At 39.2% G+C, this 19,327-nt stretch overlaps 1 protein-coding gene across 1 annotated transcript in view; it reads left to right on the plus strand.

The window, feature by feature from the left end:
- The first annotated feature begins 12,875 nt into the window (after nt 1–12,875).
- ADAMTS3 (ADAM metallopeptidase with thrombospondin type 1 motif 3) overlaps nt 12,876–19,327 on the plus strand; it is a 284,850-nt gene continuing 278,398 nt past the window's right edge. The window contains exons 1-2 of the mRNA XM_032150423.2: nt 12,876–12,998; nt 14,288–14,315. Of these exons, the coding sequence (XP_032006314.1) occupies nt 12,930–12,998; nt 14,288–14,315 (97 nt within the window). The 5' untranslated portion in view covers nt 12,876–12,929. The remainder of the gene's footprint in view (nt 12,999–14,287; nt 14,316–19,327) is intronic.

Genomic DNA, 19,327 nt, shown 5'->3' on the forward strand with positions numbered 1-19,327 from the left:
TACAATAATGAGAAAGACCAGATAACCAGAGACGTACTTAAAAATTGTATTATTTTGTAAGGCTCCTGTCCAGAGAGTTTTACAGGTGAATTCTTCTAAATTACTTCCAAGGAAGAATGACTATAAAGAACCTAAGTAAAGAAGAAAAACTCAACTAGTATAAACCTAATAGCAAAATTTGACAAAAAAATTTGTGATTTTTTTCTCCCTTCCCTTGTACCTCCCTTCCTTTTCTTTCCTGTCTTTCCTTTTGCTCTTATTCTTTTTGTTTGCTTGCTTGTTTATTTTCTGAAGTGTATTTGTAAGACGTTTAGAAAAAAAAAAGAGATAAACCATCATGAAATTCATCCTAAGATATTTTAGTGTTATATTAAAATAAAGTTACCAGATTTTGTCTCTCCACGTATATACATATACATTATATATATAATATTACTTTTTTTTTTTTGAGACTGAGTCTCTCTATTGCCCAGCTGGAGTATAGTAGTGTGATCTGGGCTTGCTGCAACCTCCACCTCTCGGGTTCAAGCGATTCTTGTGCCTCAGCCTCCCAAGCAGCTGGGATTACCAGCGCACACCACCACCACACCCAGCTAATTTTTGTATTTTTAGTAGAGATGGGGTTTCACCATGTTGGCCAGGCTGGTCTTGAACTCCTGACCTCAAGCAATCTGCCTGCTTTGGCCTCCCAAAGTACTGGGATTACAGGTGTGAGCCACCACGCCCAGCTGTTACTGTGTTTTATACATATATGTGATGTCACTATATTACTGCGATATATAAATATAAATAGACATTTTATTTTAATTAAGTAGCAGATATATATATCTTAGGATATATATGTACACACACACACGCACAAATAATGACGTTTGTATGATACTATGTTATTACATATATGTCTATATGTGTGCATATGTATATTACATGCAAATATAAAAGTAATAGTATAACACAAGTATTACACAGTAAAAGAGGAAAATGAATTTAATTTAAAGTGGAATTAACTAATAATGATACAGACAATATCAGGTTCTTATATACCTGGAGGTAGAAGTTAGACTAGGAAACAATTACATGTCTGAAAGAACAGTGTGTTACCACCCTATCCAAAAAGACTGGGAGGAAGTGAGTTTGGCTCAGATACAATCTTTACATTAGTGATTTTTCTGAGAGCCCTGTTAACTGAGATAAATAGAAGCTGCATATTACGATAGTTCTGTTAGTTAGCAAGTTAAACAGCCTCTGCTTTGCATGATTTATAAAGAATTGTTTTATTTTGTTTTGTTTTCACCAGGCTGACTGAGTTTAAAAGAGCTATATTATCAGAGTATTTGTTAGAATGTCGCTGCAAAATGTTTTACTTATGTCAATGCAGTAATTGTTTCAGAAAACTTCCTAAAATGGCTCATCATTTGTGTATGGCTTTTTTATTTCTTATTTTTGGTAACGGCGAGTTTTCTCTGATTGGTTAAAACAAGAGTTCACTTTTGAAGTTGCTGATGCTCATGGGAAATATTATGCAGTAGATGCAATATGTAATATAACAAATTAAATGCATGACGCTCTTTAAGAACTAATTGTAGTACTTGAAGAAATATAGTTTAGACATACAGCTTATGTTACTGAATTAGGCCTAGAGGATGGGATAATTTATGAGCAGCACTTTTTAAATGAACTGCATTTTTTCAGTTTATATGGTGGTTATCTGCCAGTGATATTTTCAGCTTGTTTTTATTTATGGGGAATGGAGTTTGGATTGTGTACATGCTTAGCATCATGCACACATTTCAATACAAATTCAAAAGAAAAACATACAGTGGGGCAGGAAGGAGTATCTTGTTAGTCCATGTGATAATGACTTGAGGTGAAAACCACTACATATGAACAGCCCAGTTTATGGAGGCTCTGTTTTCCCAAACAAGAGTTGTTTGCACCTAGGATTCTGATCTGGATTTATGCCTCCCCTATCTGGAATTTAAAGTGCCTCTCCTCTGCCACAACAGGATGAAGAAGTTCCAGATTACAATGTTATAGGGCTACACAATTAGATTTTTCTCTCCGAATAAATACAGTAGACCACTGAGAATTCTAAAGTCTATAAGAAAGAGAAAACCTCTGGAACTTTAAAACAAATCATTTGGCAATGATTTTCTTGAAGGAAGCTATGAACATTTGCAGTTGGAAGCCATGAACTACCAGCAAAGAAGCTCTTATTAGGGGAAAGCAACTGGTCTATTTGAAATTAGCATGAAACAAATTCAGCTCGATTCACACGAATAATCAGCCAAGCTTGAACAATAACGCAAAAGTAAATCCAGACCCAAAGAGAAGTAAGGCAACATTCTCTTAGCCAGTTCAGATTCATACCAATCCCTTAGTGCACAGCAAGGGGCAGTTTATATTAGAGTTCCACTGTATACTCTGTATTTGTTTGTGCTTACACTAAACATGTGGTAAAATACATCTGGACTCTCCATCTATGCTAGGGACTTAATTTTTCTCAACAAATCTTATTTTTTGTTTCTTAATTTTGTAAAGTATCAACTTAGAGAATTCTCCTAGCTATTGCTACAAATAGGGGTGAACACTACTTGCTTATTATAATCTCATGCCTAGATGGAACAAATTTAGGTTTAGTATGTATGATTTTGCAACCATTATTGGGATGTTCAAGCAATGTTTCTTTTCTTTCTTTTATTTAACTCAAATTAAACCATTTTTAATGCCCAGATCTTTGGGCTGGCAGAACATTCAGCCTCAGTTACTTGGTCTCACTTCCTGGAATCTTACACTGATTAAAATACTGAAGATGACCTCTCTAGGCTTGAGTAGTACAGTTTACCTGAGGTTCCCTGTGTCCAAGCCTTTGTGTCTTGGTGGGGAACACAAGTTCCCGGGTTTCAGCTTCCCCAGGTCTAGCAGCAGCCTTTGCCCTCCAAGACCCTGCTCTCTCCATTGCCCTTGGCCTTGCAGGCCTTAGGGGAATCCAGATGTTAACATCTCTGTCTCCCTCTCTTTTATCTAACAAAGTCACCTACTTCTCTACCCTTAAGCTTCTGGGAAACAAAAGCAAGCAGGACAAGCTGTACGTGGGGCATTTCTGTCTCCGTTATTTCCTTGAAGCAAGAGAACACAGAACTTGTGTGGGGGAGGTGAGGGATGGAGAAGGATAGTTAAAAAAGAATATAGAGAGAACAAGACAAAATAAATATTTGCTGCTTCATAGGTTGTCAACATCTTTTATAGAATGCTCTCTTGATAAAGCTTATCTCTATCTGCATATTAATAATAACGCCGTCTAGTCTCATGGAGGATGAAAAAACATCATTTTCTAGTGTGATCGAAGGGATTAATGGGACATTTATATACCTAGAAACAGGATTTATATAATGAATATAAGAAAACAACAAGCAAGAAATATGAGAAAGAGTCTACATAGTTTTGAAACATATGCTATAATATTAGCATTAATTAAGACTTAGTCTGACTTATATCAACCAAATACTTTTATAATTAATCTAAGTCTCACAAACTGCAGTGCCTAGGAGTATCTTATGGTTGTCTTTTTTTTTGAGACAGGGTCTTGCTCTGTCACCCGGACTGGAGTACAGTGGTGCCCATAGCCACACGCCACCATGTCGGGCTAATTTTTGATGTGTGTGTGTGTGTATGTGTGTGTGTGTGTGTGTGTAGAGGCAAGGTCTTTCTTTGTTGCCAAGGTGGGTGTGGAATTCCTGGGCTCAAGGCATCTGCCCGCTTTGGCCTCTCAAAGTGCTGAGACTACAGGTGTGAGACTCTGCGCGGCCGGTTGTTCTTTCAATAATAGCATCAGCCAAATGGTCCTTCAACCTTCTTTTCTTTAACGGATAACCTCAGTCAGTTCCTTAAATCTGTTTTTTTGTTTGTTTGTTTGTTTTTTGAGACGCAGTCTTGCTCTGTCGCCGAGGCTGGAGTGCAATGGCGCGATTTTCACTCACTGCAACCTCCGCCTCCCGGGTTCAAGTGATTCCCCCGCCTCAGCCTTCCAAACAGCTGGGATTACAGGCATGTGCCACCACGCCCGGCTAATTTTTGTGTTTTTAGTGGAGATGGGGTTTCACCATGTTGACCAGGCTGCTCTCAAACTCTTGACCTCAGATGATCTACTCACCTCGGTCTCCCAAAGTGTTGGGATTACAGGCCTGAGCCACAGTGCCCGGCCTAGTTCCTTGAATCTTAATACTTATTTTGGGTAAACTACTAACGGACAGCAAATCGTGGACAAATTTCTATCCTCAGTGCAGGCTCATTGCATGAGCAGTTCAGAAATGCAGCACCTCAAAAGGAAATGTCTGTCATGCGTTTCTGTGGGCACCAGACATTCCTGGAGGAATTGTAGATCAGGGACTGTGATCTATTTTTTTAAATTAATAATTGACTTTTCTTAAACTGGTTTTATCTAATGTGCTCACCATGTAAGAAAGCACATGGTTCAATGACCTTTTAGTAAAAACATTTAATTTCCGAATCAATGCCACAGAGATGCTTTTGTGGACTTATTTCTACTCAGTTCTGAATTATATGTTAACTGTGTATAATAGATGTTTAGTAAGGAATAGGGAACAAAATTAGATGTTATTCTAAATAGCTCATGCTTGATTTTAATGTCACGTGGTTTCTATTTTCTGTAATTATCTATGAATAACATGTCCTATGGCCTTGCAATTCAGTGTTTTCTGTGGACCAGCAATATGAGCATCACCTGAGAACTTGTTAGAACTGCCCCACCCCGGACCTGCTGAATCAGAATCTGCATTTATTAGGATAAAAATGGTAGAAAAGTTTGAGTAACACTACGTAAGTTTACAATTTAGACTGACTTATCTGGGAAGCTTTTGAAAAATATAGATGCCAAATTTTCACAGCGGATCTGTTGAATCAGAATAGCTCAGAGTTGCATACAACACGTGCATTTAAAGAAACCTCCATGGGTCAACTTCTTATGTGCATATAAAACATAAGAAAACTACATAGTAAGTGGTGACATATATTTTCAGGATGATTTGTCACAAGCTAACATTTAGTTAAAATGCCATAAGTCTTTTTGAGTGATCAAGGCAACAGATTTGAGGATTAACTCAACTTTATAGACTTGTATCACTTCCTTATGCTGTTAATAACTTCTGTTATTAATTATACAATAATATAAAGAATATTGATGATATTTTTCTCAAATGCATGAAAAGCATTAAAATGTCACCAGACTATTTTCTTTTGTGTTACATTATGTTGATAGTAAAAGTTCAATCTGAAAAGTTTCTGTTTCTTCTATATGGCATAGGACTACTAAACAGTTTTATATTCTCACATTTGAACTCTCCGCACTAAGCACTTACCATTTACAGTTTCCCAGAATAGTGGTAGCTCCTAGATCCTTGCTTTTTTCAGTGTGACATAACGTAATAAAGACCCTACACATAAATCTCAGTGTCTTTTTTCCTTACATAAGTCACCTTTTGTAATAATACCAACAAAATAAGAGTAGTAACAATTTCTAGCTTGATTACATCTGTTATAATCTGAATGACAATCTATTAAAATAAAAACTCAAAGCTTTCAGATCAGAGTTCAGTTTTTTGTTTTGTTTTGTTTTTTCTTCCTAACAAGCTAGATTCTAAGATTGTGTGTTGGGAGATACAGTCTAGCACTGACTGTTAGTTTCATAACTAATTTTTCATTTGTTTGTTGAATTATTTTTTTTCTTCCCATTTTCTCTTTGCTGTTTTTAGTCCGGAAAGAGTTAATTGCTACCTTAAGCAATACATGTAATATCCTGAGAATTAAATAACTGATCTTATTTGAAAGTTGTGTTTATGAAATAAAATTGGGGGTGAATTTCAGTAACTCAATGGGATGCGAACATTTGTTTTTCCCTTAAAACAAAACACAATCCAAACCAAAAACTTTTATAAACATTTTATGAAAACTTTGCCAGCCATTGGATAAATAAAAGAGGGCTCATGAAACTAATAATATAAACTCTTTCTGTTAGTTTTAATATACCACAATGATGCTCAAATCTTACATAGAACTGTGATTTACTTCACAATCATTGGATTGAATGCCCAAAAGATATCTTGACTCTTTTTTTTTTTGAGATGGAGTCTCGCTCTGTCGCCCAGGCTGGAGTGCAATGGCACCATCTCTGCTCACTGCAAGCTCCACCTCCTGGGTTCATGCCATTCTCCTGCCTCAGCCTCCCAAGTAGCTGAGACTACAGGTGCCCGCCACCACGTCTGGCTAATTTTTTGTATTTTTAGTAGAGACGGGGTTTCACCGTGTTAACCAGGATAGTCTTGAGCTCCTGACCTAGTGATCCGCCCGCCTCGGCCTCCCAAAGTGCTGGGATTACAGGCGTGAGCCACTGCGCCTGGCCAGTATCTGACTGTTTTCTCTCCCTTCAGACAGCATGGAAAGAATTTAGACTTTATCCTAATCTCAAAGACATTTAGGACATTTAATTACAGAATTTGCTTTGTTAACTAGTTTTGTTGACAACTCTTATTAATAAGTGGAGGGATGCTCTCAAATGTAATTTCAGTACAGCTTTTACCCCACATAAACTCACTTCGTCTTGTTTTGACTCCAGTGTAAATTCAGAACACTTGACTATTTTCCTGACTTGTATAACCTATACTTTCCTATAGGAGAATCCTATTTATGAGCTGTAAATGCTAGTTTGCTAAAAATTTTTCCCTCTCAATAAAGTCTATTGAGTCCAATTGGAAATTGTGAATCGTACTTTTATTTTTTTTTAAATGGTAGTTGATTCACAGTCTTTAGTACTGTGATATACCACACAAATGTTTTGCAGGATTCACAACTATAGAAAACAACTGACAGTTTTGCAGCTACCAATGAGGTGGCCGTTTAAAATACGAGTGTTGGTATAATTAGTATGAGTCAGATAGCTATTTAATTAAGTTTATCAAATATTTGTTGAATAGCCTGCTGTGTGAAAAGTACTATGCCACATCTCTCATTTTGAAACCCCAACTCTCAATACGTTGACTAATTTAATGGACTTAAATACTCATTTTATCCAGCATTCCACTAGATTAGAATTCCTTGAGATGTCAAGAGAAAATCATTGCATGAATGCAAAGTAACCTGACAATAATTCTAAATGCTTTGCTACTAAAAGAGTTAAAACTATTAAGTTATGCTATTATAAGATATATTTGAAAGAATTTCAAATTTTAATTGCTCCCTTGTTTCTGTTTTAACCCTGGCCCCAGGAAGACTCTAATCTTCCATTACCATTCAGAGTTTCCAAGCCAAAAATATCTTAAAGGCTTGAAGAAACAGAGAAAGACTATAAAAACAAAAGATGGTAGACAGCAATATCTGTTTCTGTTAGTTGAGTATGAACAGCTAAATATTTAATTGTGAAACCAAACTTTATCAAGGAAAGAAAGAGGTTATTTATGGTGCTAATGATAGTTAAGGGTGTAATGAATAATCTCAAGTGGAGAAAAAGGAGAAAGATCAAGGAACATGAGGAATAATTTTCCCTCAAGACTTTGTCCCATTGTGGAATTATTCTTCTGAAAACAAGTGATTAAATAAGAAATCCTGAACACCCAACTTTGTTCTTGCAAGGTAATGGTTTTCCTCTGAAGGAAATGACTATAGGAAGAACACTGCCTCAACCAGTAGCCAAAGCATGAACTAGATTACCTAATAAGGCCCTTCCATCTCTGATTTCCTGATACTTGTGTTAAATTTTTCTGTTGCTTAATTTTTTTTTTTTTGGAGACAGATTCTCACTCTGTTGCCCAGGCTGGAGTGCAGTGACGTGATCTCGGCTCACTGCAACTGCCGCCTCCTGGGTTCAAGCGATTCTCCTGCCTCAGCCTCCCGAGTAGCTGGGATTACAGGCGCGCACTACCACGTCTGGCTATTTTGTATTTTTAGTAGAGATGGGGTTTCACCATGTTGGCCAGGCTGGTCTCGAACTCCTGGCCTCAAGAGATCCACCCGCCTAGGCCTTCCAAAGTGCTGGGATTATAGGCATGAGCTACTGCGCCTGGCCCCTGTTGTTTAATTTTTAAAAATCTTTTTATGGAACTTCTGAAAATTTCTGTGAAAAAGACCCAAGTTGGAAATAGCTTATTCACTGACAGTAGAGAAACAATGATAACAACTCCCTACTCATTTCACTCAAGTAATAATAAGTAGAAGTAAATATTCACTTTAAATAGAGACAGTAAATATTCACTTCTTCATTCATTTAATAATTATTCTTTTAGTGCCTATTATGTGCCAGGCTGTATTCTACGAGTATGGAAGTTTGACATCCTGACTCTTTACCAACCTAATGCCTCGGTTAAAAAAATAGGCATAATGTATACAAAACATACTTGATTCTCTGACCTGTGAATCAAAGAATTCAATATTATATAAAATGGGAGGGTGCTGTGTGAGAGAAGGAGTGAGACTGAGGATGACTCTTGCTCTCAATGAGCAACAAAATAATTCTCAACATGCTGCTATCAACTCTATTTTCTCATTTTGCCTGTCCTGTAGCTGTGCTCTATGAGGATATAGGGTGTGGGAATGGAAAAAAGGAACAGTAGGCCCAGCTTTCACTTCCTATAGTGGTAGGTCCCATGTACCTACTCTAATACACCTCTGTGATAGTTCTAGGTGTCAAGAATCCCAAGACCAGGAATAAAGCTCATCAGTAGGCAGGAATAAAAAGATACAATTTTGCCTGGAGATGTTCAAGTTGCAGTAATTAAAGTACTGTGCAACTTTTGTGTGATGGAAATTGTGTGAGATATTGGTGGTAGAAAGTAAACAAAACAAAGATCAAGACCCCTAAGGAACCTGTAATTTAGAGAAGGAGGTGGATATAAATCTAGCCACTTATGATGCAATAAAGTTTTATACTTATACTTCAAACAAAGTTGACTGCAGAATTCTCAAATTATTTGACCATGGGAAGAAATTAAAAATTGTAAATGTAAAAACTATAATGTATCTAATAAATATTGACAGAAGGTTATTAGTTATATTAAGAGTATGGGAAATGTAAACAACCAAAAGGAACCCCCCCCAAAAAATAAACCTAATAAATGAATTTATAATTAATTATTTGCTGCAAGAAATGACAAAAATTTTATTCATTGGTTTAATACACAATAAATATTGGGTATCAAAATGTTGTCAAATTATGACATTGACCAGTCAGCCTCCAACAGAAAAACCCCCACAACTCTCTATTTACTTAATTGCTGCCCATATGAGGATGCACAGGTTAAAATGTCGGTATATCAACCAATTTCATGAAACTTATTTTAAAGGAGATGATTTTCAATTAGGGAGACTAAATATATATGGCTACTTTTGAAATTATTTATATGCTTAAAATGTATTTTGAAAGAAAACATACTACAAGCATTAGTGTAGTACTTTTGTGGAGTACCTGTTAGCACCTCCTGTAATATGATGCTCTTTGCCATGTGGACAGGAAAAGGAAGGGTGCTGTGGACTGAGAAATCACTATGAGCAAGAATGTGAACTTGAGGGTGTGTGGAAAACAACACTGTAGCCTCAGCCAAAGAAACATGGAGGAAGGGAAGGGATTTGACATGAGGCAGGCTGGTAGGGGTCAGTTTTTGAAAGGAACTCAAATGACTCTGTCTCTGACTCCTAACATCCTGTCTGGCAAAATTAAAAGTCAATCATGTTTTAGCTATTTACATTTTCCTATTTTCTTTAGCCCTTGCCATATTTTATTACCAATGAGCCATCTGTACATATGCCATCAGTTTTATTCAAAAAATTATACTGAAGCCCTTATATATTCTAGACAATGTGCTAGAGTTTACATGTAAGATCATGTTAATTTTCATGAAGAGTTTGCAAAAGTAGTACTATGAAACCAATTTTAGAGTTGAGTAAACTGAAGCTGAATCCTCATGAGAATCCAACCTATCTAACTTGAAGTTCATTTTGCTTTAATAGTTGGGCTTTGTAATGTCATTTACCCATGTGTGTTCCACAGAGGATAAAGCATGAGAGAAAAAGATTCTATGGTCATGTAAGTAAGGAGACCAAATTGCACTACATCTCCCCCTTGAAAACTCACAATTTTTTTTTTTTAGACGGAGTCTCACTTTATCGCCCAGGCTGGAGTGCAGTGACAGGATCTCGGCTCACTGCAACCTCCGCCTCCTGGGGTCAAGCGATTCTTCTGCCTCAGCCTCCCGAGTAGCTGGGACTACAAATGTGTTTGTTTAAATAGGTACCCTGAAGTCTGAAATAAGGAGATCCATTTCGTTTCGTTTATCTAAGTATTTCATGAGCTCAGTTGGCTGTCTGATAATTTTCCTTTTTCTGGTAAAACATTTAATATTCCAGGGAATACTTTGGGAAACTCTGCCTTAGAATATATTGGGAGAACCCTATTAATTAGAACTCATTTAGAATTAAAAAAAAAACTCTATTGTATGCTCTTAAATTGATCTTTGTCAAAGTGAGAGTCATGACCTATTGGGTTGTGAAAGCAATTGAGTCCTCATCTGCAATTGGGATTGGGGGGAAAGAATGGCAAGAAAAATATCAGGGTTGTTGCATGCAGTACAGGTAAGTACTGAATCATGAAATTTTTACTGGGTCGCTATGCAATATGCATTTTTCTCTGTAGTCATGGCCAAAAATGTCTGAAGCCGCTGCTTTCCTGAAAGTCACATGAATTGCTTGTTGTGCCAGGAGTTAGGTGATAACTAATGTCTGAATGTTGTACAATTAACACAAAAGGGCCTACTGTAACACCATGGTTAAATACATTATTTGTTATTACCTAAAATCAGATGATTTTAGATCTCAAATATCTCATAGAGGAGAAACCAAAATAGAGGTTTATTCTGACTTGTCAAGGTAAGACAGCTGTTAGCTGGGTCTAGAACCTAGATCTCCTAATGTGTATCTCTAGTGTTCTTTTACTTGTCAGTGTAAATTGACAAATTTTTAATTTATGGAATGCTTAGGGTTACTTCTTAATGAATAGGAAAACTCAGTGTAAAATTTAGCAAATCACTCCTGGATAGCTAGTCAATGACAGGTTACAAAAATGCTACAGGCTTTAATTGAAGGAAAAAAGTAATTTAGAGATACTTCAGTGCTAGGGTCTAATTCTAATTCCAATGAATAACTAATTGACCTAATATCCTGTTTTACTAGGTGGGGACATTTAGTTATCTAGTTTCTCATTTGTATATGTAAATGTCCTCGATATGTGATTTTGAGAAGACTTAGCAGATAAAACATCAGTGAACACCAAATCTTTCCATGCTTAAGTTAAAGGCACAACCATCACGTTACCTCTCTAGGAATAAACAATGAGTCGAAGTTATAGGAAACCCTGCAAACTCACATTGCTTTTAAAAAAGAACAAGAACTATGACTTATCTTGCATCTCATAACAAGATAAACACTAGCTCGTTTTATTGTAGGCAGGCCTCTTCAAGACTCTGTCCAGTTGAAGTCTTGAAGTTCGTATCTAAATTTGTATCTACTCACTCCTGGCTCGTGGACCGGTCAGTGGAGGTTGGAGCTATTTCCTTTTCCTCCTGTCTGCTTTCTGGAAAGCACCCACAGGTGTCTACGCCTCGGAGGTGGGCCTGGGCTAGGATTCCAGCAAACTCTCAGGTTGGTGTCATTTCCCCTCAGGAAGCGCCAGGCCACAGCGGGCAGAAATCAGTTGATAACTTAATCTGGGTGTGAGGAAGAGTCGCTGAGGCCTGTGTACTCTAGTGATAAACGGAAGCATCTGGGTGAAATCAAGGAAAGGACGTGGTATCTTTTAAAACTAATATAAACGAATAAAGCCTAAACAAGAGCTTACAAAGAAGGACACCCCCTGCCAAAACGTGGGAGGTGACTGGTGCCTGGAGGGGAGATCACCGCGTGGTTAAGATCTGGAGGTTGCAGGGCTTCTCTTCGGGGAGAATTCTCTGGCTGGGAGAACAGGAGGTTGGAGGAGGTGAATTTCCTACAGCCCAGGACCAGCCCTCGGACCCTCCCCCTTCCTATAATTAACTCAACGCGAGTCCCGCCAGTCCGGACCGGTGGCGCCCCTGCACCCTCCCCTCCTCTCGCCCTAGGCGGAGAAGGAGAGGCTCCAGGGTGGGAGGTCGAGCCCGGGCCACACCAGCCCCCGAGCGGTCTCTAATCCTGACACGGTGCGGGGGGCGCGGGTTCGGGCCCCGCATGACGTGGGCGCCACGGCGGGAGGGGCAGTCCGGGGAGCTCTGGCCGCCTTATTAGCGTCCCGCGGGTCGCCAGCAGCCAGCAGACTGCCGCGCTGCGAGCAACAGGAGCCGGCGAGCGGCCCACTCCTCCCACCTCCTCCGCCTGCCTCCTCCTCCTCCCCTTCGCTCCTCCCGCCCCCACCTCTGCGTGTGCGGCGGAGTCGCCCTCTCCCTGCCTCTTTCTCCCGCTCCCGCTCGCTCGTCTCTCTCGCTAATACTTCCCCCTGCTGTGCTCCGGGGAACCCAAGCATTCTCCGCGCTAACCTTAGGGACCAATGGTGCTCGAAAAGCCTCGAAAAAGCTGCTTTGGGCAGAGATAGTTGGAAAGCCCCTCGTCCCTCCCCCCTCTCCCGGGCTTAGCCTGTGCCCGCTTGCAGCACCTTCTCGCTCTTGCACACTGTTTGGGAGGACGGGGTGAGAAGGTGAAGTGGAAAAAACTGCAGAGCAGAGGGGGCCAGTCTCAGAGCTCAAATTTCATTTTCATTGAAGCAAAGCACAGAAGAGAATTTTTTTTCTATTTTGCATTTTTTTCCTTTTCCTTTTTTTCTTAAAGAAACTTATTTTTGGGGGAGGGTTTGCTCTGGGCATTTGCTTTGCCCAGTAGTTGGAAAGTGAACTCGACTCGTGATGGTTCTCCTGTCACTTTGGTTGATAGCAGCCGCTCTGGTAGAGGTTAGGACTTCAGCTGATGGACAAGTAAGTGGAAAATAATAACAATAAAAAACTCAAACCCAACCTTTTCCCGAAAAGTTCCTCCCCTCTCTACCCTCCTCTCTTTCCGCCTTCTCCTCCCACCCTTCCCTGTTATCTTTTGCATTCAGGAACGGTGTTTTGAGGGCTGGGCGCAGTGTGCGGGCTTTTGGGGGTGGAGGGTTGAGTTGCACGGGAGGTTATGACTCCCACTCCGGGAGCCCAGTCTTGTCACACCTAGGGCTTCACCAGTCTGCGACATTCGTAACAATTCCTAGTGACAAACCGCAGCCAGTTCCCATCCTCGCCGGGCCATCTGGGCTTCCCCTTTCTGGAGGGCGGTCTGGGCGCTTGAATGAAGTTCTGGACGCTGGGTCCGGGATCCCAGCGCTCTGGCTGCTGCCGCCAGAGTCGGGTTCCTGGAGCTTTCTCTCCTCCGAACTGACTCACGGTTTTTTCGGGCAGCCGGAGGCGGAGGTTTCAGGAAGTCCTTGGGCCGGACAGGGAGAGATCCAGTAGACACGTGTCCTGGGAGTACCACGGCCGGGCTAGGGTTTGACAGTTGGGGAGGGGGGCTGGAGACGTTTCCTGCCCTGCGTTTTCCTGGGCAGAGGCTGCAGGCGCCGGCCGCCTTCTCCCCTCCCCCTCTGCACAACTCCTCCTCTTTTTAAAGCTAAGTTGAGTGCAGCTCTGTTTCTTTTCGGCCCTGCCCCCAACCCTTTGGAGGCTCAAGGTGAAGCCCGATGCTTTCAGAAGAGTCCTTGAGAAGGCTCCGCCAGGGGAGCTGTTTGTAGTAAATCATATCAGCACTGGGCCGATGGGACTTTGGGTACAGAATTTCTCTGTTAGTTTTCGTAGCTTCTCCAGTCGGCCTGGTCTGATCGACCATAGGGTAAAAAGTAGAGAATTGTCTAGTTGATTCCTGACCATAAATCTGATTAATCAGGCCCCCTGTTAGGTGTATTTTGGCCTGTTAAATTCATACTTTCTTTTCTAATCCAGACCCAGTACGAGTTTTCAGAAGACAGCATTGAGAGTCTGTATGTATTTTTGCTGGCTTCATAAGTGTTAAATTAAAATGAAAAGGGGCAAACAACTCCCTTCCCCAAATTGTTATGGAATTGGCTCATGGAATCTTCTACAAACCAAGGTGCAGGCTTTAGGCACCAATCCCAGTCTCCAGCATCTCCTGATTAGTTAGCTCTTGGAAAGCATTAATGGTAGAAATAAAACTCACAAGGTGATAAGATGAAACCCAGTAACTTTCTTTTTATTGCTTTCCCCCTCCTTTCCAGGCTGGTAATGAAGAAATGGTGCAAATAGGTAAGCTTTGTTCTCAGATGTCACTCTTATCTTAAGTTGAAAGTAAGGGAATGAAGTGAGCTAAGCAAAATATTGTTTCTGAAATGTTTCCTACTGGTGGTTAAAAAAAAAATCTGTAGTCCAGAAACATTTCTCTTTCTGGAGGAAGGTCCCACTTTCCTGGGGCTAAATTATAGTGAGGTAAAAATTCTCCTGCAGTTGGACATTTCAAGCATCAGTTTATTACTGTCTTTGTACAAGCCACTGATATATACTTGGAAGATGATGGAGGGGCTGGAAGATGATATGGAGATGAATGAAATAAAATCATCAACTTCTGTAGCATTTAGGAGGAGCACATTTGAGTACAACAGAAGGCAAGAATGCTACATAGAAGAGAACAGTGAAGTACAGAGCATGGAAATTTTTCTCTTACAATCTTTCCTGCTTTGGGTAAATCCTCTGATGACTTCTATTATTCAATCTGCTTTAAAATAATTATCTCCTAATGTGAAAGATACTGTTAGGCCTTTTGCTAATATCTAAAATCCCAGTACTCTCCTGATGGTATGGAGATTCTTACTCCCATTTTATGGGTGAGGAGACTGAGATTCAGAGAGTGTGAGTGACTTGCAACAGGTCACTCAGAAGTCCATGGTCTTTCTTGAAGCTGTTTAGAGTAATGTATTTGTTGTGAATGGGGAGACTGAAAGTCATCTGGCAAGAAGCCAGGCTACATTCAAAGTCTTTTCATACACATTTTACTTGGATTACTTTAAAAGATAATTTTTCTTTTTGGCAGAGTATTAGTCTCTGTCAATTCTGTATTTGTCAGGTGATATTGTAAAGCCGTCTTTTAGAAGAAAAGTTTTTATTACTGCTGCTGCAAACATAGTTACAAGTCATTGGCCGCTTATTAAATGCCAGGCACAGTGTTGATTGTTTCATGTATTATGTCAACTGATTCCCACAGCCACAATATGAGGTGGGGATACTATTGTGCCTATGTTAGAGATGAGGAAAATGAAGCTTGAGAGGTTGCACAGCTACCTGTTATGGTACACAGTGGAGATTCACACTTGTTAACTAAGAAACCCAAGAGCTAGGCCCAGAGGTGTGTATATGTAGCCTGTAATATATGAGCATATATCAAAATGCTCCTTCCTACTCAATGCTTAGCATTGCTGGATATATTTCCCAAGCTTAGACCTCGATGGCAAGAGCAGAACAGTGGGGAGGAAAGGCACTGAGAACTGCCCTAAAAATACAGTGTTTATGAACAGATACTTGTCATTCATAGTTGATAACATTCAGCTATCAATCCTTACCTTTTTAAAGAATTTTTTTAAACCAACTCTTAAGTAGGGAGAAGAAAGTTGTCTTATTTTTAATTACTTAAATATTTGATTACTTACATGTCCCAACTTTTCAATATGCAAATTAAAAAGATGTCTTAAGATCACCCATTCCACCAAAAAATTTCATAAAATATATAGCTTTGATTAGAATTTTAAGATAGAATTAGGATGCTCTCATATAAGAGGCCCTGGATTGAACCAAAGTTTGGTTCAGTTGTTTTGCTAAGGTAAATTACTATGGTAGCCCTTTCAAAGGGAAGAAAATAGTACAGGTGTGCTTAAATTTGGCAGAAGAGAGATAAGTCAGTATGAAAGAGAGGAGGCAGAGCCCTCTTAGGTTGTAGTGCTGAAGATTTACTTGTTCCCATATTCATCTGTTTTATGGGATTTCTCTCTTTTATTATTACCATTCTTATTTATCATTTTCAAGTTGAATGAAGAGAAGAACAGATTGAATAAAATAGATTTTGGCCCACAGGTCTTGTGGTAGCAAAAGTATAACTCATTTCACTTCGGTTTATGTATCATATGTAAGAAAATCTTATGTACAGTAATTAGTTTTGCTCCCGTCCCCATGTGTAAAGGCACTGCTACCCTGCTAACCTGTAGATTTGGTGAAATGCACTCCTGAACACATTACTTTTTTTTTTTTTCTATTTGCTGATTTAGAAGTAGTTTTATATAACTGCCTGGGGACGTGTTATTTGATCAAAGATACATTAGGAAAGACAAATAATGTTTGTAGATTTTATTTATTTATTTTATTGCTCAAAAAATTGGCTAGAAAATAAATTTCATGGCCCCGAATAATTTCTAAATAATTTAATGTTTCAGGAAGGGTTAAATATAAATGAGTAATAAACCACAAGTTGTTAAGAAACTAAATTTTAAAAATACTTTCTATTGAAATGTAATATAAATGTAGGAGGGTACATATAAGTGTACTTTGCTGATTTTTCACAAAGTGAATGCTCCTTTGCAGTCAGCAGCTGGATCAATAAGTTGAACATTACTGGCACCCCTGTACGTCCCTCATGCCAACTGCCAAGCATTTTCCCATTATGAAAGGTGACTGCTCTCCTGACTTCTAACAGGATAAATTGATTGTGTCAGTTTTTCGTGCTCTTTATAACTAGAGTCACAGGATATGTACTTCTTAGTATTTAACTTAGAAGGTCAATTTTCAAAAATATGTCTTATATGCCTCAACCCTCTAGACTAGGAAGGCTTTTATTTAGGTAAAGAGAAGGCAGTTTGTGGTGGGGACAGGTTAGAATATGTATAGCTATGTCACCAATATAGTGTCTCATGCAGGATATTGCCTCCTTCCTTCTCTCTTCAGCCAGTGGAATAATACCTTCTTGGTATGTGGGAAAGTAGGATTCACCCTAGAAAAAATGGGTAAATAGGTTTTGAACCGTGATCTAGTTGTGTGCCTCTTTGTCAACCAGATAGGAACTGCCTCTCTAACCACCTACCTATACCCATACATACATATATATCTGTGTGTTTGAGTATGTTTCTGTATATATGTGTAAGTATGTTTCATGAGATCATTGACATACTTCTAGGGCACATCAGGGAGCACTGTCATTTCTGACTAGAGTATGGCCTTGGTAGGATGCCTGAGGAATTGTGGGAAACTGGTGTGGCTGGTCCAATTGGGTAAGGAGGCTTGCTCAATGACACATGTGGCTTAGGAAATAATCATAGTTCTGTAGAAATTGGAAAATCTGAAAAAGAATTCTCTGAGTCCTTTGTTTCATAAGCCACCACTGAGATTGCTTGAGCATCATTTGAGGAAAAAGCATTGTGATCCTTTAGTGTTAAGCTGTCTTCCCTTTCCCGACCCCACTTGGAATTGGGGCATATCTTCCCTCTCCTGATTCCTCTTGGAATTGGGGCATCTGTCCTATTTCTGTTCCCCAGTTGCAAATTCCATTACATCACAATCTTAAAAAAATAAAGTTGCTAATCTTGTTCTCTCAGATATCTAGTTTACTAAGAGATATTTTTTCACCATTTTCAGGTTTTGGTTTGTAAGGTTTAGTGTGAGTCACTTACCTGGTTATTAACCAATAAGCATTATGACTAGATTAACCCTCATGAGAGCAAAGACTTTGTTCTGATGCCAGTTGTATCTCTAGTACATAAAACAGTGCTTGGTAGCTTGTGGATCCTCAAATATTGGTTATTCAATGAATAGATCTAGCAAGCAGGAAATTATTATATTAAGGTTTATCTATGTTCTGAATTTCCTTGAATGCTCTTGTTTTGTGCCTTTCTCCAGGCTGAATTGGTTCCTAAGAAAATGAAGATGGTGACAATAGCTATACAATTAATTATTCAATGTTATCAAGGCCTCTTGGGACTCCTCTTCCACCCCACAAAGCACAGGGACCTAGGCCTATTATTTTTTATATGCTTTTCTGTTTGTACTCAATAAGTATTTGGTAAATTGAATTGAATTCTATGTGCAGTTTTGGAATGCCAACTAATTTTTTTTTTTTTTTTTTTTAACTACAGCCTACTTGGGATCATTTGCCCTATTGCTGGCATCAGGAAAGATAAGCTAAGCTAAGATTAAAATCTGTCAATCCAATTTGCCAGCAGCAGTACTAGAAAGTGTGGTGAAGGAGGTTTAAGGGGATCCTTTGTAAAATTTAGAATTTTAGCTACTCAAGCCATTATTCTTTCTTGTAACTAAAGATAATGGAGTTGGCTTTACTGATTTATCTTTTGTCCCTCCATTGAGCATGACTGTGGTTAATGTTAACTGCTTCAGGATTCTTAGGTGAAAATTTTATTAAGTGCAGCATGCTATGTATCACCATTATCACAACTTAGTGTTGTTGTTTAGCTGAAATATTTGTTACCCGTGCTTTCACTGCCTTTGCTTTGAGTAGCCAACCCAGATTATCTTGGAAATCCATTAGGGACCATTCCAAATTGCCTGGTAAAATCATGAGTAATTTTGATATGAAGAGTTGGGTTATTGTGCTTGGAAAGGATATATTGACAATGATGACTTCAGTGGAACTTTATTTATTTATTTATTTTTTTGAGATGGAGTCTCGCTCTGTCGCCCAGGCTGGAGTGCAGTGGTGCGATCTGGGCTCACTGCAAGCTCCGCCTCCTGGGTTCACGTCATTCTCCCGCCTCAGCCTCTCCGAGTAGCTGGGACTACAGGCACCCGCCACCACGCCCGGCTAATTTTTTTTTTTTGTATTTTTAGTAGAGACGGGGTTTCACCGTGGTCTCCATCTCCTGACCTCGTGATCCGCCCGCTTCGGCCTCCCAAAGTGCTGGGATTACAAGCGTGAGCCACCACGCCCGGCCTCTTCAGTGGAACTTTAATGCTTCTTTAAAGAGGATTGCTATTATCAGAATTTTGAGCATCTTCTCTTTAGTGTTCCTGTAGTAGAGATCAAATTTTATTCCTAAACTATACTACTTCTATTATTATAAGTTGTTGAATTTTTTCTTTTTAATTAATCAGTTTTTTCCCAGATTGTTGATGTCTTACAAGTGCCCACTATAATTATATTCTTTAATTTTTCTGGATTCTTCAGATTTTTGAAAATCATTCCAATTCCCAAACTGCTCTTATAATTTAGCATGTTCTTCTTCAGACTTCTTTCAATACACACACTGTATTTTTTGTATAACTGTTTT

The sequence above is a fragment of the Hylobates moloch genome, unplaced genomic scaffold, assembly GCF_009828535.3.
Source record: "Hylobates moloch isolate HMO894 unplaced genomic scaffold, HMol_V3 SCAFFOLD_2, whole genome shotgun sequence".
In the NCBI taxonomy this organism is placed as follows: Eukaryota; Metazoa; Chordata; class Mammalia; order Primates; family Hylobatidae; genus Hylobates; species Hylobates moloch.